The 22,971-nt window shown below is 43.3% G+C and overlaps 1 protein-coding gene across 3 annotated transcripts in view; it reads left to right on the forward strand.

The window, feature by feature from the left end:
• Window positions 1–22,971, forward strand: part of Daam1 (dishevelled associated activator of morphogenesis 1) — a 158,595-nt gene that overhangs the window by 112,175 nt on the left and 23,449 nt on the right. For all 3 annotated transcript variants that reach the window (XM_028789181.1, XM_028789173.1, XM_028789189.1), the window contains exons 5-16: window positions 605–699; window positions 2,502–2,835; window positions 3,601–3,711; window positions 3,825–3,928; window positions 5,244–5,310; window positions 5,524–5,641; window positions 6,004–6,142; window positions 6,414–6,472; window positions 10,004–10,191; window positions 10,643–10,942; window positions 11,246–11,353; window positions 18,800–18,906. In XM_028789181.1, coding sequence (XP_028645014.1) covers window positions 605–699; window positions 2,502–2,835; window positions 3,601–3,711; window positions 3,825–3,928; window positions 5,244–5,310; window positions 5,524–5,641; window positions 6,004–6,142; window positions 6,414–6,472; window positions 10,004–10,191; window positions 10,643–10,942; window positions 11,246–11,353; window positions 18,800–18,906 — 1,730 coding nt within the window. The remainder of the gene's footprint in view (window positions 1–604; window positions 700–2,501; window positions 2,836–3,600; window positions 3,712–3,824; window positions 3,929–5,243; window positions 5,311–5,523; window positions 5,642–6,003; window positions 6,143–6,413; window positions 6,473–10,003; window positions 10,192–10,642; window positions 10,943–11,245; window positions 11,354–18,799; window positions 18,907–22,971) is intronic.

The raw sequence follows: 22,971 nt of genomic DNA on the forward strand, positions 1-22,971 counted from the left end.
CTCTCTCTTTGTGTATATGTACACATGCTTGCACACCACCTATGTCTCTGTCTCTCGCCCTCTCTCTCCCTCCCTCTTTTCCTCCTCTCCCTTCCATACCTTGATTTCTAAATGATAATGACATTGAGTCATCATTAAGAACTTGTATTTACTCTGAGAATAGAATCTATTTTAGTATCAGATTCAATTTGGTTATTACTTTATAAAATTTTTTTGAAGTAAAGAAATGTCTTTCATCTAAATTCTGATTTTGACTAATTCTAGTGATCCGTAGGAAAGTGGCTGTGTGTTGCCTGCTGACCCTTAGTTTCCAGAACATTGCACCCAACTACAGTTTCCTCTCTGTCAAATACAAATGGCAGTATCTGCATCAGGGCATTGTGGTCCAATAATTATACAAACATCTGTGCAACTTAAGCTCTTCTAAATGTTTAAACAGTTTATTAAAATGTCATTTACAATTTTAAAATCTAACTTGTAACAGAGAAAACTTTGCATTGTTCTTGAAAGTGTTGTATGGTTTTCTGTTTGATTGTCTTTGTATAAATTATTTACAATAATTACAACATAGTAATGGAGAAGTAACTTGTGTTTTCTTTTGTAGAGAAAATCTCTGCTGGCCTTAGAGAAGGAAGAAGAAGAGGAGAGGAGTAAAACCATCGAGAGTTTAAAGACAGCACTGAGGACAAAGCCCATGAGGTGCCTTCCCTTGGGTAGTGCAGCACCCTCTCCTTTCCTGTCCCTTCGCCTGCCCCTCCCCTCCCTTCTCTCCTTCCCTCCCTCTCTCCTTCCCTCTCTCCTCTCCTATTTGCTGCAGTGACCAAACTTTGCTAGGATTCTTTGTAACTGAACCATAGGTAGCTAGCTACTTTGATCACTGAACGTTTGAAAAATGCTTTCCTTTTAAAAGAGATGCAGATGTTTTTAAAGGAGGGAGAAGGAGATGGGGAGAGAGGAGAGAGAATGCTAGAGTACAGGGATGTCACGGCCATCATTCATTGCTCTTGGGAATGTCAGTGCAGCCATTTGGGAGTATAGTAGGACAGCTAGTCCCTCAGCCTTGAACATAGTGTTGTCACATGACCCAGCTGTCCTCCTAGGGGTGTAGACAAGGGAAATGAAGGTTGGCCCCAAAACACCTGTGCACAAGTATTCATTATCAGTCTTATTCAAAATAGCTTAAAAAAAATAGAAGCAACCCATATCCCTATCAGCTGACAGATAGGTAACTAAAACGTAGACTATTGGGATAGTTTTTTGACCACTGAATTGTGCCCTTTAAATCAATGAATTTTATGTCATGTAAACTGCATGTCAGTAAAACTATTATTAAAAATAAAGATGGGTTGACATTCTGGCAAGGAGTGAATTCTCTCTGATAACCATTTCCACTTTGTCTCTCCTATACCATCACGGCCCACTAACATCTCCAGAACTCAGTGAGGTGTTGAGGGTCTTACAGGTACATTTCACTAACACTAGTGCCATGAGTGAAGGGTCATGAAGTCGTGTGTGAGTGTGTGTGTAAGTATGTGTGTGTCATATACTCACACACATATATAATCTGTCTTTATTTAGTAAATAAAATGCAAACTTAAAAACATGCACTGAGCACTGCACAAGTATTTGATAGGGGTCGTCCAGGCATGACAGTGAACTTGCTCCTTCTATTGTGAACTCTATTGTGAATTCCCAAAAGCTGAGGGGTATCTGGAAGTGAGGGAGCAGAAGTTCCTTAGGTAGCCAGATAAGCAGGGTGTGTTATCTTGCACTGCCCTGGGGCTTTCACACACACACACATGCACTGTGATTCCTCATCAACTTAACAGTAAAGGTTATAAGGAGTGATAAAATTAATTCACAGAAAAAAGCCTTGGCTTTTAATCAGTTTTATGTATTAGGATTCCATGTAGTGTGTCATATAAAAGAAGGAATTTTCTATAAAACACCCTAGGAATAAAAGCAGTCATTTGTCTGATGAGCAATAGAATTGAAAGCTGCTGCTCTTTGACTTGTAGGGGCCATGGTGAGGGCCAATACACCAATATATGCAGCGCATATATGCTGCAGTAACTCAGATCAGCAGATGACTGTTAGCTGAGCACTGGAGAGACAGTCTAGGGGTGGGGCTATAGCTCAGTGTCAGTGGTTACTTAGCAAGTGTGAGGCCTTGAGTTCAATCGCCAATGCCAGGGAGAGGAGGACCAGATATGCATGCTGAGCAACTGCTATTCCTGGCTTTGTATGAAGATATGCCATGTTGGTTGGTTCGTTGTCCTAGCTGAGGTACGCATGCCTCCAATGGAGATTTTCTTTTTCAGTCTAGTTAGACAGACCTTTGGGTCTGTGCCATGGAAGAGCCAAAGAGTTACAAAGGCCTCATTAATGTAAGCCTTGGGGTTCTCCAGGAAGTGAGTCTACTTCCTTTCCCCTGGGCTTTTCTATCAAGGATGGTTACAAAAGCACAAAGGGACAAATCTAATCACCTCTCTTCCTGACAGGTTTGTAACCAGATTCATCGATTTGGATGGCCTGTCATGTATTCTCAACTTTCTGAAGACCATGGACTATGAGACCTCTGAGTCTCGGATACATACCTCCCTCATTGGCTGTATAAAGGCACTAATGAACAACTCTCAAGGCCGGGCCCACGTCCTGGCTCATTCTGAGAGTATTAATGTAATTGCTCAGAGTCTGAGCACAGAGAACATTAAAACAAAGGTGGCCGTGCTGGAAATCCTGGGCGCTGTGTGCCTGGTTCCTGGGGGCCACAAGAAAGTCCTGCAGGCTATGCTGCACTACCAGAAATATGCCAGCGAGAGAACCCGCTTCCAGGTAGGTGCCCCCAGGCTTTCTCACTCTGCCTGCTCTTGTCTTTGCTGGCCCTGAGGGGATTACTTGATAGTTCCCCCAGTAGTGAGCTTCACACCGTTGTCATCAAACAATTCCCTCTCTCTTAGATTGAAGAACCAGAAACTAGAATATGCTCTCTGTAGTCGATCAGTCTGGGGTCTGAGATATCCTGAACTCAAAACTGTGACCCTGAGCCTGGAGCACTTGTTGCTTTTACAGAGGGCCAAGGTTCAGTATTTCAGCACCCATGTGGTGATTCACAACCATCCATAATTCCAGTTCCAGGAGATCTGAGTCTCCTGACCTCTGTGGGCACCAAGTGCACACATAGTACACATACTTACATGCAGGCAAAACTCCCCTACAGAAAATAAAAGTGAATACATTTAATAAAATGCATTATAAAACAAAAAAAACCATGATGGCATCCTGTATCTTACATAGCTATTATTTTTTAATCCACTGAATGCAGTGGTCCCTGAAAAATCTATAGGTTACTATTCTTTATTTAGGATCAAAATTAATAGTGAGATTATGTCCTCATATTTTTACTCAAAAGGAGAAAGCAAATGGAGACAAGGAAGCATCGTTTCCTGTGAACACACCTGAATTTTGTGAATCAGTGTAATTCTGATTGAAATTTAAAAAATTGACCTCCACACATTAAAAAATAAAATTTCTTAAAATGAGCAGAGGTGGGGTTGTCAATGTTTTAGACCCTTATTTTTCTACTTGTATCATTGACAGACGTTAATTAATGACTTGGATAAAAGCACTGGGCGTTATCGGGATGAAGTGAGTCTCAAGACTGCTATCATGTCCTTCATCAATGCAGTGCTGAGCCAGGGAGCCGGAGTGGTAAGAAGCCTGCACTGCAGCCTTACACAGATGCGTTAGGAACGCTTTCCCGACACGGAGACGGCAGAGTCAGAAAACCTAAATGTGTGTTGTGTTGTCCTCTTTATTTTCAGGAGAGTTTGGACTTCAGACTCCATCTTCGATATGAATTTCTGATGTTAGGGATTCAACCTGTTATTGATAAATTAAGGGAACATGAAAACTCCACACTAGACAGGTAAGTCCTGCCATTATAGCCTGAGAGGATCCATGCAGTGTCCACCTCGTAGTGCAGTGCCAGCCCATGGGCTGCTTCTGGCCTGCCTGTCACCTCAGGAGCACACACAGCTTGGCACTTCAGGTCCTAATGATCTCTGGTGAAACTTTGTCCGTGAGGGAAGCAGCATGGCTTATAGACAGCTTCATGCAGCCCGAATCTGTCCTGCCAAAGTCTTGCTTCCTGCATGTTCTGCTGAAGTTACTCACTGAACTTTACTATTTTTAATACGTATAAAATGGTGATAATGGCAATGACAGCTGACCTCTAGTTCTGTCCTAAGAACCGACTCTAAGACCTGTGAAGTCGCTCAGTAACATGAACAGGCTTCCTGTGAGTGCCAGTTTGCAGCCGCTCTTCCTGTGTTAGCATTTCTAAGGTACCCCAGCAGCTTTCAGATGTTTATGGCCACCGCCACCTCCCTCGTCTACACACCCTGGCATGCTCTTCTCCTTGATGGTTGATGTAGGGGCCCAGACACTCTTGCTCGGGGCCCTTCTGTAGGGTGTCTTTGAATGACCTTCCATGGAGGCTCTGGTCACTTGTTACTCTTCAGAGAGCCCTCCCCACCCCACCCCGTGTTGTGCAGTTCTGTCCTCTTCCCTGTGCTTTCCGTCCCCCTTACCATTATGTGCTTGTCCCCATACACTGCATCATGTCTGGAATGTAGAACTCAGAGTAAGAGGTTTATAAAAATTTTCACAAATAAATAAATGACATGAATATTTTTCTGACCTGTAACTAAACAGCAAGTCAAGGTCGGGTACATGGGCTTGTTTTCCATGAAAACTGTCAGCAAGTGGAATCTGGACAATTTTTAAATTTGATAAGCATCTATTCATTTGGTAATTACTTACTGGGTAATTATCCACTGTTTTCCCCTGATGATTTTATTTAACTCATTATAAATAAGCTGGTTTAGCAAAGGCATTCAAGTTTTGCTACTGTGTTTCTTTAGGAGATAGCACTAGGAATCAGGAAGGCTCCTTTTCATTTTTCTTTGCGGGGCTGAGGGTGAGCCCTGGGGCCTTACATGTCATGGCAGTTACTCACCACAAACCCCAGCTCCTGCCTTTGGGTTTTGAGATAGGCACTCACTGTGCAGCCCAGCCTGGGCCTGAGCTTGGGCTGCTGCTGTAGATACCTCCTTAGTGTTAGGATTACATCAGTACACTACCTCAGTGTGCCTAGAGCTACACTTGAAATTCCTGCACCCTCTCTGCTTGTGTTCGTGAGACATCCTGCTTTTAGTCATTTTTGTTCAATTTCCTTTCAGGCATTTAGACTTTTTTGAAATGCTCCGAAATGAAGATGAACTAGAATTTGCCAAAAGATTTGAGCTGGTATGTAGTCTTGTAATTGTTCTGGTGTGACATGTCAAGTCAAAGGATTTGCCTCTTGAAATGCTTGTTCTGAGTTGGTGGGGTCCAGTGCACCTCCTGAGCTAAGTCAGGACCCTGTTCTGTTACCTACCTGGCAGGATTCGACTGAATTTGCATCTTCCTCTATCGGGAGAATCAGATGTCTGATTGGGCTTTGTTTTCCCTATAAACCAGGTTCACATAGATACAAAAAGCGCCACTCAGATGTTTGAGCTGACCAGGAGGAGGCTGACCCACAGCGAAGCCTACCCCCACTTCATGTCCATTCTGCACCATTGCCTCCAGATGCCTTGTGAGTGCTCCGACAGTGTGGATGCCACTGAGACCTGGGACAGTGTCCAAAGTGCTTGCTCTGTATTTTCAGCAGTACTAACTAGATTGGGACATACCAGGGACTCTAAGCCTCAGCTTTGTGGCTCGCCAGTGTTTGTTTCCTCACAGATTAAGGGCAGTTATGAAATCCTCAAAATGAAATGACCTATAATTTACTTTGATTTCAAAATAAATGCATGCCCTACAACACATGTAGAAAGGGGTATGGAGAACGCCTCCTGACCAGGTCTGTGGCTCTAAAGGGTGCCTGCTCTTGACAGCGACTCCTCCTAGTTTGCAAACAGCTTGAAGATGGCTTTCTATCCCTCTCTTCCGTTTTAGACAAGAGAAGTGGTAACACGGTTCAGTACTGGCTGCTGCTGGACAGAATCATACAGCAAATAGTTATCCAGAATGACAAAGGACAGGACCCCGACTCCACACCTCTGGAAAACTTTAATATTAAGAACGTTGTAAGAATGTAAGTCTCTTCTCATCTTGCCACCTGTGAGATAATGAGGGTATGCAAGATACTCAGTTTGTCCTACCCCAAATAACAGCAGGGACAGGTGAACTGTCCTAGGGGTCAAAATGAGCTGTGAGTAAACATGACTCCATCTAAGTGACATCTGGGCTTCCCTGGTTTCCCTGAGGACTCTGTGCAGTACACAGTCTGTGTGCCCAGGGAGACCACGTCTGGCAATGCACACATTTTGTTTTCTGTAACAAGTATTCCTTCAACTGTCCCACAGGTTGGTTAATGAGAATGAAGTTAAGGAATGGAGAGAGCAGGCGGAGAAGATGAGGAAAGGTAAGCGGCCGGCCGGGCTCCAGCTGCGAAGGAGACCGGGTGCTGGAGAGTTCAAGTCACGGCTCGGGCTCACTCTGTTCGTCAAGTAGCCTTTCGGTTTTCACACCTTAGGGCATTTTTCATTGACTTTTAAAAATCAAACCACTTAGTTTTCTTGCTATTCCCAAGGTATTTCACCCTTTTGTTTTATTACTTTGTAAATAACTTTAGAAAAGAGTGTAACATTTGCTATTCAGAATTTATAATTGAAGACAAAGATTAAAGTTGTAGGTACTTTTTTTTAAGGGCCCTACAATGTCTCTGCAGGTAAAGGTCCTTGCCGCCAAGCCTGACAGCCTGAGTTTGATCCCCAGAACCCACGGAATAGGAGAGAACTGATTCTTACTTCTGCCCTCAGCATATGCTCTCTGCATACACTCATGCACACACACACACACACACACACACACACTCACAAGAATTCGTTAAGATTTCTTTAAAACTACTGAGCCCACAAGTCCCCACCTCACAGCCTCGCTTCACTTAAAGTGTTTTGGGTTTAAATAAATACAGCAAGAAGGTTTAGGTTTCTTCAGAGTCTTAGGACAAAAGCTTAGGCACCTTGGTGCCAGCAGTTCTGTTCTCTCCATGGCCGTAATGTGACACCAGTCATGGGAAGAGAAACCATGTAGAAAATTAATGGCCACTGTAGATATGTGTTGTGAGTGTTAGCAGGCCAGCAACTAGTGGTACTGGAATATGCCTTTGATGTTCTCAGCCTCTGATGGGAGAGACATTTATGTTCCCCCTGGTGCCAGCCACTTCAGAAGCACACAGCTTGCCTCCTTCCTTCAGAAGCTTAGCAAATTAAAGTCACCTTTGGGAAACAGCTGCACTCTCCCACACCTCACCATGGATGATGGACTGCCTTCCACTTGTCAAAGTCATTCAGTCAGAGCTGGTGAAATACAGCCACAGTCACTCAGGCTCTGATGTCCTGAAGCAAGTGGCCAAGAGGTGGCCCGAGCACTCCCTTTTCTCACACCCCATTTCCTCAGAGCCACCAGAGGTAGCACCTGACGGTCGCCTTTCCCAGAGTCATCTGAGGCCATCTCAGTTTAGGGATTGCCTTGGTCAGATTGGCCTGTGGGCCTGTCTTTGAAACATTTTCTTGGTTGAAAATTGATGTAGGAGGGCCCAGCCCACTCTGGGCTGGGCCATCCCTAGGCTGGTAGGCCTGAGGTGTATGAGAAAGGTAGCTGACTTTGAACCTGAGAGCAAGCTTCAAGCTCCCACTCAAGTTCCTGTATTATCTCCCCTCAATGACTCACTGAGACCTGGAAGTATAAGAGAAAATGTGCCCTTTCTTCCATTGGTTGCTTTTGGTCATGCTGTTTACCACAGCTATGAAAAGCAAATGAGAGCAGTCAGTGAGTACATGCTTAAGAACGGACTCTAGTGTGTGTAGGTTTCAGTTTACAGTTGAGAGCATTTGGGACATGAGATTTTTCGGTCATCCAGCCGTACATTCAGGGGATACCTGAGTGTCTCTGATGCTTTGAATTGTGCTGCCGTCCCAGTGGGAGTCTGAACCCCATCTTCCTTCCTGTGATCTCCTCTTTCACAACATGGAAAGTGAAAAATAAAACTAAAATAAATGGAAAGTTAGCATAGTGTAGCACATACTAACTACACAGCAACCATTATAGGGTTCAGGGCTAAGGTGGCACAGGAGAAAGTCTCCAAGGTCAGTGGGAGAATGGGGTGGTCAATAAAGTTATGGTCAAACAAAAGAGAAGAGAAATTATAGATAAAAGTGACTTCTTGTCTGGAAGCTTCAGCTGACAAAGTTAGATTGCATTCAAAGGAGGAGACAGGAAGTTGTTTGAACCTAAAGTTGGAGAATGCTTGAGGGAGAAGACTATGGAGGCCAGGTCTCTGAGGTGTTGATAAAGCCTTCATGAATGGATAGTAAATGATGCCAGTTTGTGAGTCAGTTTCCAGGCTGGCACTTCCCAAACCTGCCATCACCTCAGGACCATCAAGGAGTTTGTCCAACCAGTTCCTAAGCCCTGCTCCCTACCCCACCACCCACCACTTATAGATTGGCTGCAGAGGGATTTGGCCAGTGGTCTTGAATTGTTAATAGCTCTCACTGCATCTGAGGCATAGCCAGATTTGTCAAAGACTAATGAAACTGGGGAAGGAACGTCCCAAATCTCTTAATTATCGGTGACAAATGAAGTGGAGACAGAAGAAGGAAATGGGAATAGAAGCAGACCGGAGTCAGGCGGCAGTGTAGTGGTAGATGTGACTGGAGGTTCTTTTTATCTGAAAGCTGACAAAAACAAGGATTCATGGCTCACACCTTCCTACAAATTCCAGTTTGGAGAGCCATAGAGGAGGGAACTTCAGAAAGAGACGGTAGGAGCTTAAATGTGTTACCAAATTCAGAAATAGAGACCAGCTGTGTATTGCTCAGTTCCAGTGGGTGGTATCACTAGTGCATTTGTTGACATAAAAAGAAGAGGCTTTGAGGGCAAGCATTTGAAATAAAAACCTGCAGCCTAGGCTTCATCATTTCTCATCTCCGAAACCCATCACTTCTCCCATCCCATAGCTTTATATTCCTTGGCAAAATGGATGCCATTACACTGAATTAGATACGTCCTTCTATCCTCCCCCTCCATCCTCTGACCCCGACCCTTCCACACTTGAGAAAGTCATTGAACCACACCTGAGACCTACTGTTTGTCCTCCCAGTCCTGTGGTTCCTGACCCTTCCACACCTGAGAAAGTCATTAAACCTCACCTGAGACCTACTGTTTGTCCTCTCAGTCCTGTGGTTCTCATGCCTAATCAGTTTTGCTACCCTTAAGATATTGAAAATGGAGACAATAACATTTGCTTTTACTAGTTTTAATAATCCCTTGCCAGAATAATAAAGTAGTTCAGGTAGCCTTCCAGGAGGGCAGGGGGACATAACTCCAGCTTCACAGTGCACACTAGGCCTGCTAGCAGCTCTCTGTTGCAGCACAGAATCCTCCTCCTGCTAGTAAGATACAAGCCAACAGATTTCCTCCACCAGAGCTGGGCTTCTCCCTAAGCCATTTCTCATATGTGAGAAGGGGCCTTCTTTTTAATACACTTTTCCCTAGTATTGCTGTTAGTCTACCAATATGACAGGATTCAGAATTAAGGTACCATTTTCTGTGAGAAGTTGTTCAAACTTTGTTTTTTGTTTTGTTTTTGTTTGTTTGTTTGTTTGGTTGGTTGTTTTGTTTTGTTTTTTTCATTTTTAGAACCATGGCTTTAAGGCCTCTTCTTTGGTCTTTCCCAAAATGTAGTTACTAAAATAGTTGTAGGAGGCCTTTCCCCCAGCGCAGGCACTAGTTAGTTCTTGAATTGCCCTTCAAAGGAGAAGAAGAAGAATACCTGGGTCAGGCTGACCCACAACTTCTACATCTTTCTCAGCCCATTTTTTTTTTTTTTTAAAGAAAATGGCTTCTCTCTGACAACTCCATTTTCATGTCCTGTTGTTCTCTTGTATAGAGCACAATGAGCTACAACAGAAGCTGGAGAAGAAAGAGAGGGAATGTGACGCCAAGACCCAAGAGAAGGAAGAAATGATGCAGACCTTAAACAAGATGAAAGAGAAGCTGGAAAAGGAGACAACTGAGCACAAGCAAGTTAAGCAGCAGGTGGCAGACCTCACGGCACAACTCCATGAGCTCAACAGGGTAAGCGAGGGCTGATACCCAGCCTCCTGTCTACAAGGGTGAAAAGACCCTCTTGGACCCTGGGCCTACTGCTGAAATAGATAGCTCTGATGAGATCTGAAATGCTTCACAGTTTATTTGAACCGCCTGTCCTGTGACTTAGGCAGCCAAGGTGGTTTGAGGTTGGGTTTTTACCACCAGTCTTGTCCTAAGAACAAAAGAAGATCACATTAGCTTCTTAGAAAAGGGATGCCATAAAACCAAACTGTGGGATGATGCAAGAAATGATAGCTAACAGGTTCCAGAGACAGGCCCTTATGTGTCCGAAGACATGAGGGTCAAGATACCCACCCTCGAAAACCATCTCCTCAAAAATGTGGGTGCTTTGGTACACATTCCTTCAACAAGATTAGATTCTTAAAGTCGTTCAGTGAAGTTTCTTCCATTGACTCTCCGGGTCTTCTCTTTCCAGAGGGCCGTCTGTGCTTCAGTCCCAGGAGGAGCCTCACCTGGAGCCCCAGGAGGACCCTTTCCTTCCTCTGGGTTGGGGTCTCTTCTCCCTCCCCCACCACCCCCACTCCTTCCAGGTGGAGCACTTCCCCCTCCACCACCTCCCCTCCCTCCTGGGGGTCCTCCTCCTCCCCCAGGGCCTCCTCCCTTAGGAGGAATCCTGCCACCTCCTGGTGCTCCAGTGAGTCTAACACTAAAGAAGAAAAACATTCCCCAGCCCACCAATGCCCTGAAATCCTTCAACTGGTCCAAGCTGCCTGAGGTAAGCCATTTGTTCCCTTTTTCCCATTAGTGGGTTAGTGGGTGGCACCTGCAGCTCTGTGTCCTCAGAGGGGAAATGTCCCTGCTGCTGGGTAGCTTGACCATCTAGTGTGGACTCAGGGTTCTCCCTAGCTCCTGTGATAGTTGATAATTCTCTGTCATAATTATACATTGCTCAAACCAGCTCACTGGAGCATCCTGTAGAATTATGAATTTGAGATAGTGGTACTTTAAAAAAAAACCATACTTATTCTTTTTTGTGTATGACTGTCAATCATGGAACTTATTGACTTGCTGTTTCTAGAACAAATTGGATGGAACAGTATGGACTGAAATTGATGATACCAAAGTCTTCAAAATTTTAGACCTTGAAGACCTAGAAAGAACGTTCTCTGCCTACCAAAGACAGCAGGTAACAACACGAGCCTTCTAGATGCCCCAAAGTACCGTGTCCTTATGCATGGTCCCTGGGCCATGCTTTTTGGTCTCCCCAAGGTGTTCCTACAAAGCAGCATAGCTACATGTCCATGTGTGTGTGTCCAGTGGCCCATCAGTGCATGTAAACCACTTGAAGGCATGTGGACTTCTTTGTGGAGAAGCTTCCTACCATAGTGTATCTACATCTTCTTTATGTATGTATAGACAGCACTGTATGTTAGCTGTGCTTACTCAAGGAATCTCTAGGCAAGATAGGGTTCCCTTGCAGTATTTGTTTTTGAAGCCGTGTTGGGTTGTCGGAGTTAAGAGAAATATCAAAATGGTTAGGCTCAGAAGAGAAATGCTTTTTGGACTAGACAGACTCTTTAGAAGTTTGGGGTTTGGTAAGAACTATAATTTGGCAGCTGAGTAGAATCTACAGAGGAGTCTTACCCAGACGTCATGAACGTTATAGACTCACTAGTAGGGTTGTGCAAGCTGAGCAAGTGCGAAGCTGTTAAGGTAACAGTAGAGCCAGAAAAGCTACTACTATACTCCCATAATGGTGGCCAGGACATGGCGCAGGGCATATTGCCTGCACACACGGACAGGCCCTAGTAGGTAGCCTCCTTGTATGAGCCTTGGACACATCTGTGTAGACTCTCTGGTAGCTCTAGAGGACTTTCTCCAAAGGTCTAAAGTGTAGGTAAAAAAGTTAGAGTAGGGTAGCTAGGTATAGAGAATTCAGAGGAACAAAGTAAAGGAGAGAAACAAAATCAGTCAGAGCCCTGGACAAGGGAAAATTGAGCCCAGGAGTATGGCGAGAAAGGTTCTTAAGGCAAACCACAGGGGAGGACATATAAATGAGCACACTGCCTTTAGATGAGCCAACAAGTGGCAGGCATCTGCACAGGGGAAACCGAGAGCTTCCCTGGCAGCCTAGCTCCTGTGTGAATCATGAGCAGGGTGCATCATCCTTAAATAAGCAGCAGCCATCCTAGTCTGCTTTCTTAGCTTAGCTCCTCAGAAAGGCTGCCTCCAGAACAAAATGCTAGGTACCAAGGAGGAGATGGACAGAGGCTAGGGAAGAATGAAGCTGGGGATTTTTTTTCAAGATGGTTTCTGATATATTTGTGTGGGAGACAGGGTGTTATTCACCAGAGGATTTTACTGTGGGAGAGGGAGAGTGTGTTCTGTGCAGAACCTTTTTATGCTGGTTCAGTAGACTAGGAAAATAAAGTCCATAGCCTGCCATGATGCCATTAACCCTAAAACAGAAGTTCTCCCCCAGCCCCTTCGTAAGTACCAAGATGCCATGCTCAGTGTTGTATACACCAAGCTTGGGAAGGTGACAGAAAGGGAGGTGAGGGGTTGTTCAGAGGAGAACAGTGCACCTTATATCTCAAAGAACAAACAAAGGTGTGCTCAGAGCTCCTGTCCTGCAGCTACTTGGCCCAGTTCATTCCCAATTGTGTTCTCCTTCTCTCTCTGGTGCCCTAGGAAGGAGACGCCTGGATCCGGGCAAAACATTTTAGCAAGTTTCCATGTAATTCAAGTAATCTTGTGATCTGGTTACAAGTCCCATTTCTTTCGCACTTCAGGATTTCTGAGGTGAAGGTTTAGAAACATAGAAAAGTGTATGAAATGGAGGGAAAGCAGCAAGTACCGCATGGTGCAATTCAAGTCTGAGCATGTGAGCTGCATTTGTGATGAAGGCAGGTGGTTGAGAGGCCCAAGTTTACAAGCCTCATAATTAACCGGCTTTCAGCAGAAAGTGCAGGAGGATGCTGCCAAAATGCTCTGGGACAAATATGTGGACAGTTTTCAAGAGTTCTGGGAGGGACAATTACAGAAAGCTCTGCAACTGAGTAACTGTTTCCTAGCAACCAGCACTGTTTAATTAATCAGTACTCATCCCTGACAGGATAGACCAGAACATTTTATTTTTTCTTAACATTGGGTAGATTGATGAGGATGGGCAATCACTGTATTTCCAGCAATACTTTCTGAAGACAAATTTCAACACACCCTCACTCACCTCTTGAGTATTTTAAATATTCCCCTTCTGGTATAAAAATAGAAGATAAACCATCAATTTATTTCCCAAATGAGGGTAACTTGAGCTACTTCATTGCATTTCCATTGTTGAGTCAGAAAATGAAAGGCTACAGGCATCTTAATTGGAATATGTAGGTCAGAGTAAATGAGGTATTCCCCTCATCCCAGAGTACAGCATCAAAGTCCTGTGTGTTCTTTCTGAGCATGGCAACACAATGTAAATATCACCACACTTAAACTGCTCTTATTTCTAGTCCCGAATGAATACCAAGAACCCATCTTTTTCCATGGTAGCTCTTTCCTTCCTCCAAAGGTATGAAACTTGTCTAACTCTGGACTTTAGCCATTTGTTTGTGTTGATGAGTTTTTCAGGCATTTATCATACCACAGGTGTCTGATAGGACCATCTAAGCCTAACTAATTTTGACATAACTCAGCATAGTTTAAATAAGGAGTGACACTTTGGGAATGTATGCATGCATGTATATATAAACACACACCTACATAAATATATACATTTGCCTATATTTATAAGCTTATATGCTATTCTATCATTCAAATCAGGCATTTAGTTTGTCTCCTTTATATATAAACTGTGTCAAAGGATCAGATTATTCAAAGTCATTCAACCTTTACATGAGCCTGCAGTATAATTATAGCATAAAGCAGAGATGAGAGAACCATAAGTAACTGTTATATGGACCAAGGCGGTAGTTGCTATTGGGAACTGGTTATGTTTCTGGTACTGGATGTGATATAAACAGTTCTTATTCTCATCAACCATAAAATTTGGTGCTCAAGAAGCTTCAGTACCTATTTCCTTATTTACTTCTCACTCCAGCCCTAGGAAGGAGGTAATAATCTTATATTGCAGATACTGTAAACAGGACTTAGTGTGTCCTCAGCATCCCAACAGGCACTAGCCACACTCAGGACTACAGACTGCCGAGTTCTCACTTTCTCTTTGTTCTCCCATCTGTGGCTTTATTCATGGCCACCACCAGACTGTAGAGAGTGCATTCATTAAAGGTGTAAAGAGCCCATTGTGTAAGCTTATGCCTCCCATGAAATGGAGTGTAACAGCATGCAGCTCTTCCCCTGTGCACACTCCAAAAGTTCATTTGAAAGTCAATTCCTTGAACCTCGAGACCTTTTCCCCACTGGAACTACATTACACATGATCTCCAGGTCTGCCCCAAGAGACTAGTTTTTAATATATAACATTGGATGCTGTATAATAGTTTTATGAAAATACAGTTGAATAGTCTTTACATTTGTAATGGGAAATTTCATCCTGGCATGCTATCAATTCACTATTATCTATACAGTTGGATAGAAGGAACATGAGGTAAAGAGATTATGTTTGCCTAAGGAAGTCTTCACACTCGAAGCTCACAGTGTCTCTCTCTGCCCTGCCCGTTGCCTGTGGACAGCTCTTCCTTTAGGAGCCTCTGATCCATCCCTACACAATGTAACATTTCAAAGCCATCATCCTTTGATTTAGGGAACAAAAGAAAGCTACTGGCCCAGGCTCTGTCCTCTAACTCCAGTGCTATTTTAAGTCCTTCAGAGTCCCATTTGGGGTATTCGGCCAGATCTACAGGTTCCTTAAGAATGGTCAAATAATTTTTCCCCTTTGCTTTTTACAGTCAAGTTAGTTTGTGCATTTAATTTTCACATAGAAAAATCTTAAGACAGTTTTGCACCCTTCTTCAGTGATGTCAGTTTTCTCACTTTACCTTGCAATGCTGGAGATCAAATCTCAGGCTTCATGCATTCTAAGCAAGTGCTCTCCCACAGAACTGTATCTCCAGCTCTCAGTCAGCATAGTTCTTAGTCTTAGCGCCAAAAGACAAGAAAAACTGTAAAGAATGTTGTTGGGTTTGCTTATTTAAGTGTAGGGCTGCAGAGATGGTTCAGTAGGTAAAGTAACACCAAGCCTAATAATGACCTGAGTTCTAACCCACACAGTAGCAGAGACTAGACTTCCACAGTTGTCTTCTGACTCCATGCATATGTTATGACATGAGGGTGCACGTGTGCACACACACACACACAGATAAAAAAAATTAATAAACATAGTTTTTACATAGTTTGAAGGTCTCTGGTAAGAATTATCAAATAAGTATTATATGTAAATATTAGCATATGTTTGAATTTGAAAGGATTAAAATCCATTCATGTAAAGATTATCCTTATCTGTCCAAGGCTGAGCCATCATTTTATTGTGGAAGAGTTTATAGTAATTTACAAGCATTGCTCCCTGAAAATTCAAGTACCAACCTCTTAGTTCTATTCCAAGCTCATATATATTCCCCTTAGATCTCCAAGGGAATAGGCTTTAAACAGAATCTTAGAATACTTGACATGAGCCTGAGAGCTTCATAATTTCTAGTATGCCCCGCCTAAAGAAACCATCTCATTTGTGATTTCATGTGTAAAATGTTAATTACTGGGTCTTCAGAGAAGGACTGTCTTAAGGCTAACAGTTACCAAACCCTCTAATGGCAGTCTTCACCCTCCCTGGCAATATAGGCTGCACCACTTAGCAACTGACTGCCATGCTTATTGCTGCTCTTGGTTACAGATGGACCAACTGTTCTACCAACTCGGCCAAAGGAAGACCAGAGTGGGGAAAGTGGCTTAGTTCAAAAACTTAAATAATAGTGTCTTGATTGCTTCTAAATGTTGGCTCATAAAGATGTGTCAGATACTGAATAGGAGTTTTAGTCTGCATTATTACATGTAACCCTCACCATAGTAATGGCTAGATAAACTGGTCCACCCCAGGACCTAAACCTAGTAAATCACAGCTGCCTGATTCCACAGACTGTTGTCCCAGAGCTCAGATGTCTTCATTTCTCAACAGTGTGAATGAGTTTAAGGCATAACATGACGTTCCAGAAAGCTTCATAAAAAATTCTGTTTTGAAGAGTAGACAGTGAGAGCAGGGTCTTTCTAAATTAAGACTTTTCTCTTTGGTTAAGTTGCCTTATAGAGTTTGTCTCACCAAAGTCTTCTGCCTTTTAAACTACTTCTATTAGAAGAGTTCTAAAGACCTTGAGAGTAGAAAATCTAACTCATACCAGGGGCAAAAGAAAACTGGGATATCAGCAGAAGAAAAGTTTTTCTGTGGTTATCAGCTTGCTTTTTAAATGCCTTTCCAGAGAAGCAGGTCTCCTTGTATGGGCAAACCAGGGGTGGGGGTGGGGGGCACATTCTGTTTCCCACTGGAAGAATTATGCGAAACAGTTCATCTGTATAAAATTGGCCTTGGCAGTGCTGCCGAGATCAGGGAGACCTTAAGGAATCTGCTGAGCAAATGCTAGTTGTACACACTATTGGCCTGAAAGCTGCGACGTGTTTTGCACACCAAATCTTCTCTTTCTCCTGCCTTGCAAAAGTATGCAGGAAGAGCTGCCACTTTCTCATAATATAACATTAGCTCGTCTTTCCCATCTTTACTTGAAGAATTCTCTAAAAATTCTTTCAAGGTGAAGCTATTGACCTTGTCTGCTTGAACAGTCCTGAGACCCCTGGGACATGGCCACCTATAACTGCACCAGTGGTTTCTCAGTTTTCATGCTTTTCCTCCCCCTCCCTACAGCACCGGCTGCCATGGTTTGCACCCTCTAGGAAAGGGAACTAGAGTTGGTGTCGCTCATGTGGGTCACTCTACTGTCTTTTCTTAACTCTTCCTTATGATACAAGAAGACAGGTATTTCCACCAAAGAGAAGCACATTTTCAAGAACAGTGTGATTGTTCAGTCAAGCTGATGAATTTAATTGTTAATCTTCAAGTAAAAAAATTGAACATGGTGGCTGGGAATATAGCTCAGTGATGAAGTACTTGCCTAATGTGGGTATGTGACTTATTTTGAGCATCATGTGAATGTATGTGTGTGTGTGTGTGTGTGTGTTTATACAGACACACATACGCTCCTGCACACATGTACATGTGCACGCACACACAGTCACATTCAACCATGCATGCACCACATTAAGTAAATGGGAGCCTGGTGATTGTCTTAAAGAGGAACTCTCATATTCCTTCTCCTTCTAAGCCCTCTTCTTTCCTGAATTTGATTTGCTCCCACTTGAAATGGTGTGTAGCAAATGCCATTTGTCATCTTACACTGTGATCTTCACTGTATCTTCAACCAGACTGGCTCACTTGAGCTAAGGATGGTAAGGGCAAGAAAGATCTCCTGCCCTCTTGCCCTGCACCACCAATGTCCTTGACTGCTTTGACTTTCCCTGTTTGTTGCTGTGGTTTCTGAACTGCATGTATCTGATTTGCTTTTTCTATGCCTCTGCCATGGCTGTAGGAGTTCTTTGTGAACAATAACTCCAAGCAGGTAAGTGAGCTACTATATAACCCTTACTTAACACAACTCCTTGGCTCACTGTAAGCTTGAAATCCCTGGTTATCTTGTTAGATAATGTAATTCAATGACTAGGTGACTCCACTCTGGGATTCAGCTCTTCCTGGACTGTCTTGAGGTACGCCTGAAATCCAAGCACAAGAAACCTTTTCTCATTTAGCCCCATGGTTCTCCATTATTCATTCACACTGCCTATGCTTCGTAAACTGTGACACAGTTCCAAAGCTCTCTGATTTCTCTTTATTTTTTAAATGCCATAGTGCGTTTTTAATAGTCCCTAACCACTAATGAAATCAATTGGCTACTTACCGAGTTAGCTTATAGTCTCACCTTGACCTTTGTATTGTATTGCATCTAATTGTTTTATGCCCGTTCCACCTTCGTTATATCTGGCCATCAAGAATGAATAAAGTAAACAAATAGTGTTCAATTGTTAATTCTGGTAGCTGAACAGATTTCAACTGCCCTATCTCCATTGTCCGTCTGTCAGGCGTGGGAAACGAGAAGTACATTTGTTTTTTGGGGACTTCCCGTTACACACGAAGGTGTTTGGGGGTTATTTTTCAACTTTCTTGTCTGCTAAGGATTGCACATGGTTCTTAGGTGAACAGACCCCATAAATGACTGGACCAGTAATGACAAGGCTCTGCTAAGCTTGATTCACAGTGACAGTTCTTCTGTCTGCTACTCATTGAGATTTGAGGAACAAAAGAACAGCATCAGGCAACGATAATTTATGCACATCTAACATCTTCAACTTGGAGATTCTTTGTTCTTCTAAATAATGCTTTTTCAAATGTGGGTGGTCAGCTTTGTAATTGTCTTTGCCAAGTAGAGAGTAGCCTTTGTTTTGACTGTACCACCTTCTGAACATCGCCTCGTCATCTGAGCTCGGCCAGTGTATGTGTGTGTGCACAGAGAATGTGGAGGAAAAGTGTGTGTCTGGAGCCTGACGATCCACATTTGACTTTGATGGATGTCTCTTGTGTTCTTTCCAGAAAGAAGCAGATGCCATTGATGACACACTGAGTTCCAAACTTAAAGTCAAAGAGCTGTCAGTGATTGATGGTCGGAGAGCTCAGAATTGCAACATCCTTCTGTCGAGGTACTGTTGGTGCTGAATAAACATGGCTGGGAGGACCAGCTCTCCTCTTAGCTTAGAACCACATGGTTGCTGTTTAGTTTTATTCATTTTCTGCTCAAGTACAAGTCTTCCAAGCCCCTTTTGTGTAGAGTGAAGTGACATGTGCTGGTGTTACTTTTCCTGGAGAGATCTCTTAGGCTGAATACTGACCCTGATGTTTCCTTTCCAGAAGCCTAAGAAATAAACTGACATCATTGAAATCTCGTGGTTATAGACACAGTTTTGTCCTTGAGTCACACTATCACTGAGTCAGGAGCTGTGTTGGTGCGTCTTTAGTTTGTTTTTTGTTGTTTTTTTGAAACAGGGTTTTTCTGTGTAATAGAGCCCTGGCTGTCCTAAAATCACTTTGTAGACCAGGCTGTCCCCCTGAACTCACAGAGAGCCCCCTGCTTCTGCCTCTGCCTCCCTCCTAAGTGCTGGGATTAAAGGCGTGAACCACTATTCTTGGCTGTTTTGCTTTCTAATATCACATTTCTATATTTCAACATTACATGAGTTCGTTTTCTCCTTTTGAACATCGCTGTTTTATAAAGATATGTAAATCTCAGTGAAATGTTACTTTATCCAGTTCAGCCTTGTTCAAAAATCTTTCTTATAACTTGTAAATTTTAAAACCTTAGAACTTGAAATGAAAAACGGAAATTGGGAGCCTGAATTGTGATTGCAACCTCTGGCAGCGTTGTTCGGTCATTCCATATTTCAAGTGGCTTTTTGATATGTAGTTAGGCAAAGATAACTAATGCTAAAGAGGTGCAGGAAGATGCAGACGATGCTGACGGTGAGACCTAAAGGATAAGGCGCAGACTGGGAAGGACGGCATGTGTGCATCGGGCTGGTGTAAGGTGACTCGTGGAGGGAGCTACGATGAAAAGTAGATGTCCTTATTCCTGAAGTGGCCATCGACTGAGTTTCTGTGAACACAAAGAGCTGCTGCTTGGTTTCAGCATAGAAGCCTGATTGTTGGCCGGGTGTATATTATTACTTCAAGGAGCAAGTGTTTCCTTTAGTGAAAGAGAAATTGAGCCTTCATGAGATCTTTGAATTTTAATGTAACGTGTAAGGTAATGTGAGCCCCCCCACACACATACACCTCACCCCTGCTCTGAGTGGAAGCTGTAGAAAGGGCCAAGCCCCTCGAGTCACTTTTGTACCATCCTTGAGTTAGATGAAGGATCTGCCTTAAGTTGGCACCACTGGAGTGTCCTACTCACTTTCTTCCATGGTGTGTGTATTTATGTTGTTACTATTTCCCAAATAACATTCCTATTGGAAATGTAAATGTAGATCTGGGGAAAGATGTATGTTTGTTTGTTGTATTTTTTTAAAGATCTTTCTATGTATTTGACTGTTTTTGTCTGCATGTATGTCTGTGTACCATGCATGTGCCTCATGCCCATGGAAGTCAAAAAAGGCTCTCAGATGCTGTGGGACTGTAATTCTGAATGTTTGTGAGCCCATATGTGGGTTCTGAGAATCAAATATTGGTCCTTTTTACTCCTGAGCCACCTCCCCAGCCCCAAGTTATTGTTGTTTTGTCTTAATCTGAATCCCTCTGCCTCTCTTGTGCATCTGCTGTCCAGAGCACTTTCAACACAATACTTGACAAAGGGAGACATCACTCAGAATTTCTACAGTGGTGAAATGCTTGGAGAGTACAAACTAAGACCTCATTCCTCATAAAGAAAGTATTCCCAGTGCTCAATGCCAGCCAGGATAATTGCCCAGCCTACAGATAAGGTTACAACTCTCTCTGGCTAATTTCCCAATCCATTATTGAGGGAATTATTTTGTATCTGTAGTGTGCAAATCCCAATACTTCAAATGTCTCAGAGCCTAAGGTAAAGTAATATAGCACTGTATGTGTATAAATGTTCCCTTTTTCTCTCCAAGAAAATTTGCCTGGAACCTCGTTAGACTACCTATGGAAATTCTTAATAATTTGTGGTTTATTTCAATTTCTAGACAGTTAGGAGATTTTAATCTCTCTTTCTTTGGCAGTTCATTATTACATACAAAAAGCAATTAGGGACTTGCAGCAGCAGAGTATGCCCAAAAGCATGTCTGTACGTCTTTCTTAAGACAGTAGGACTTTGGGGCATTTGCTTGCACACCACTGTGCTAGGTGCATATATACCAGAACTTACGATGGTGCTGTGGCTTTGTTCTCCTCTGAAGAGGTGTTGAAGAGTTGATCCTCAGTGCACAGCTTAGAGGGGGATGGTAAAAGGTGATTGGATCATGAGGGCTCTGAACATAAAAATGGACTCATTCATTCACTATGAGGATATAAACTAGGAATGGACACCTGGAGGAAAGATGTTTCTGGGGTGCATCTGTGAGGGTGTATTGTGTCTCTGGCACCTTCCTGTCTGTCTTGCCCCTTCCCAAACCTATCACGACAGCAGCCTTTTGCTTAGCTGTGCTCTCCCCACCGTGATGCTCTGCCCCACAATGGGCCCATAATGACAGGGCTACGAGACCACAGATGACAGCATCCACACCTCCACGTGTCCCTGCTCCATCCAACATCCTCACAACAAGTAGTGAATCCCAGTGAGGAAAGCAAATCAAATGGCATGACTGCCTTTGAAAACTCAAGGCCGATTGGAAAAGAATAATGTCACTGGAGAGGAGACGGCACAACCCAGGGCTTGCAGTGGCCTTACTGAAGTTACACAGAGGGCTCAGTCATATGAGAGAGGTGCTCGAGGAGGGCTTGGTAGAGAAAGTGTGTCTCAAAGTGTGTGCTCGGAAATGTGGGGGAGTAAGGAAGGCAGTTCTAAGCAGACTTCAGACTAGTAAAGCAAACCCTGCTGGAAAAGGAGGCCTTGGGATTGGCATTTGTAGTCAGTGAAGCCTGGCAGGAAAGCTTGACGTTCAGTCTTGGGCCTTTTAGGGACACACACACAAGTCAGCCATAATCAAGTCATAACTCCTATTCTATAGAGTGAAGATCAGTGAAGATCGTGGCCAGAGAATGGGGCTGGTTCCCAATGAGAGCAGTGTGTTTCTTGTAATATGACTTCAAATTTGCCTGGTTTGCAATGTCAGGTAGAAGGGATCAAGCACTGGTTGCAGAAGAGACACCAGATAGGATTCTCTTTCTATTGTCCAGGTAAGATATGTAGGGGCCAGAACTGACAGAGATGAGAAGCCTTTTGTAAGAACTGGCATTTCATTTTGTACTTAGGGATAATCAGAAATATAAAATTATAATCAAAAATTATGTCAAGTTTTCTGGCTTTCTACACATGCAGTGCCTTCTCCCTGCTTATTTCCCTCATGAAGGCTGCTGTCCATCTGTCCCTTGTTGATGGAGGATTTATGTCACAGCAATCATTACACCAACATCTGTAGCAATGAAAGGCTCTGGCATATTCTGTATGTTGTATTTTCAATATATGCATACCCCCCAGTATTTGGATAGCCTTTATAGCTTCCTTATGTGCTACAGAAGCTAGGTAAGGGCGACCTGCCACCACCTGAAGCTTTTTTTTTTGGGGGGGGGGCTCTTTTTAGAGCCCAAAGCAGGTGGCTGCTGTGTTGTTCATGGAAAGTAGGTGTTTACAGCTTAAGTGACCAAGGTCACCTGAAGCTCTTAAGAGCAGAAGGAAGAGAAATTGTTCAATGGAGGGACAGCAGTGCTTTCCTATCACATGTGTGAGGAAAATGGAGTGGCCATAACGTACCTCAGTGGCCTTAACGAAGCTATTAAGAACTTGCCTTCTATGTGTTTCTATATTAAAACCCAATTTAATTATTTTTTATTATAATAGTCCCTCAGTAGCATAAGCAACTTCTCTACTGTCTGTATATGGATGACATGTAGCAGCTTAAAATTCAAACCGCTTTAATCACCAAAACAGGCATCCCCACCCACACCAGGAGAAAGGAAGGAAGGAAGGAAGGAAGGAAGGAAGGAAGGAAGGAAGGAAGGAAGGAAGGCAGACAGGAAGGAAGGAAGGAGGAAGGAAGAAGAGAGAGAGAGAGAGACAGACAGAGACAGAGACAGAGAGACAGAGACAG

The sequence above is a fragment of the Grammomys surdaster genome, unplaced genomic scaffold (assembly GCF_004785775.1).
Source record: "Grammomys surdaster isolate TR1022 unplaced genomic scaffold, NIH_TR_1.0 127, whole genome shotgun sequence".
Taxonomy (NCBI): domain Eukaryota; kingdom Metazoa; phylum Chordata; class Mammalia; order Rodentia; family Muridae; genus Grammomys; species Grammomys surdaster.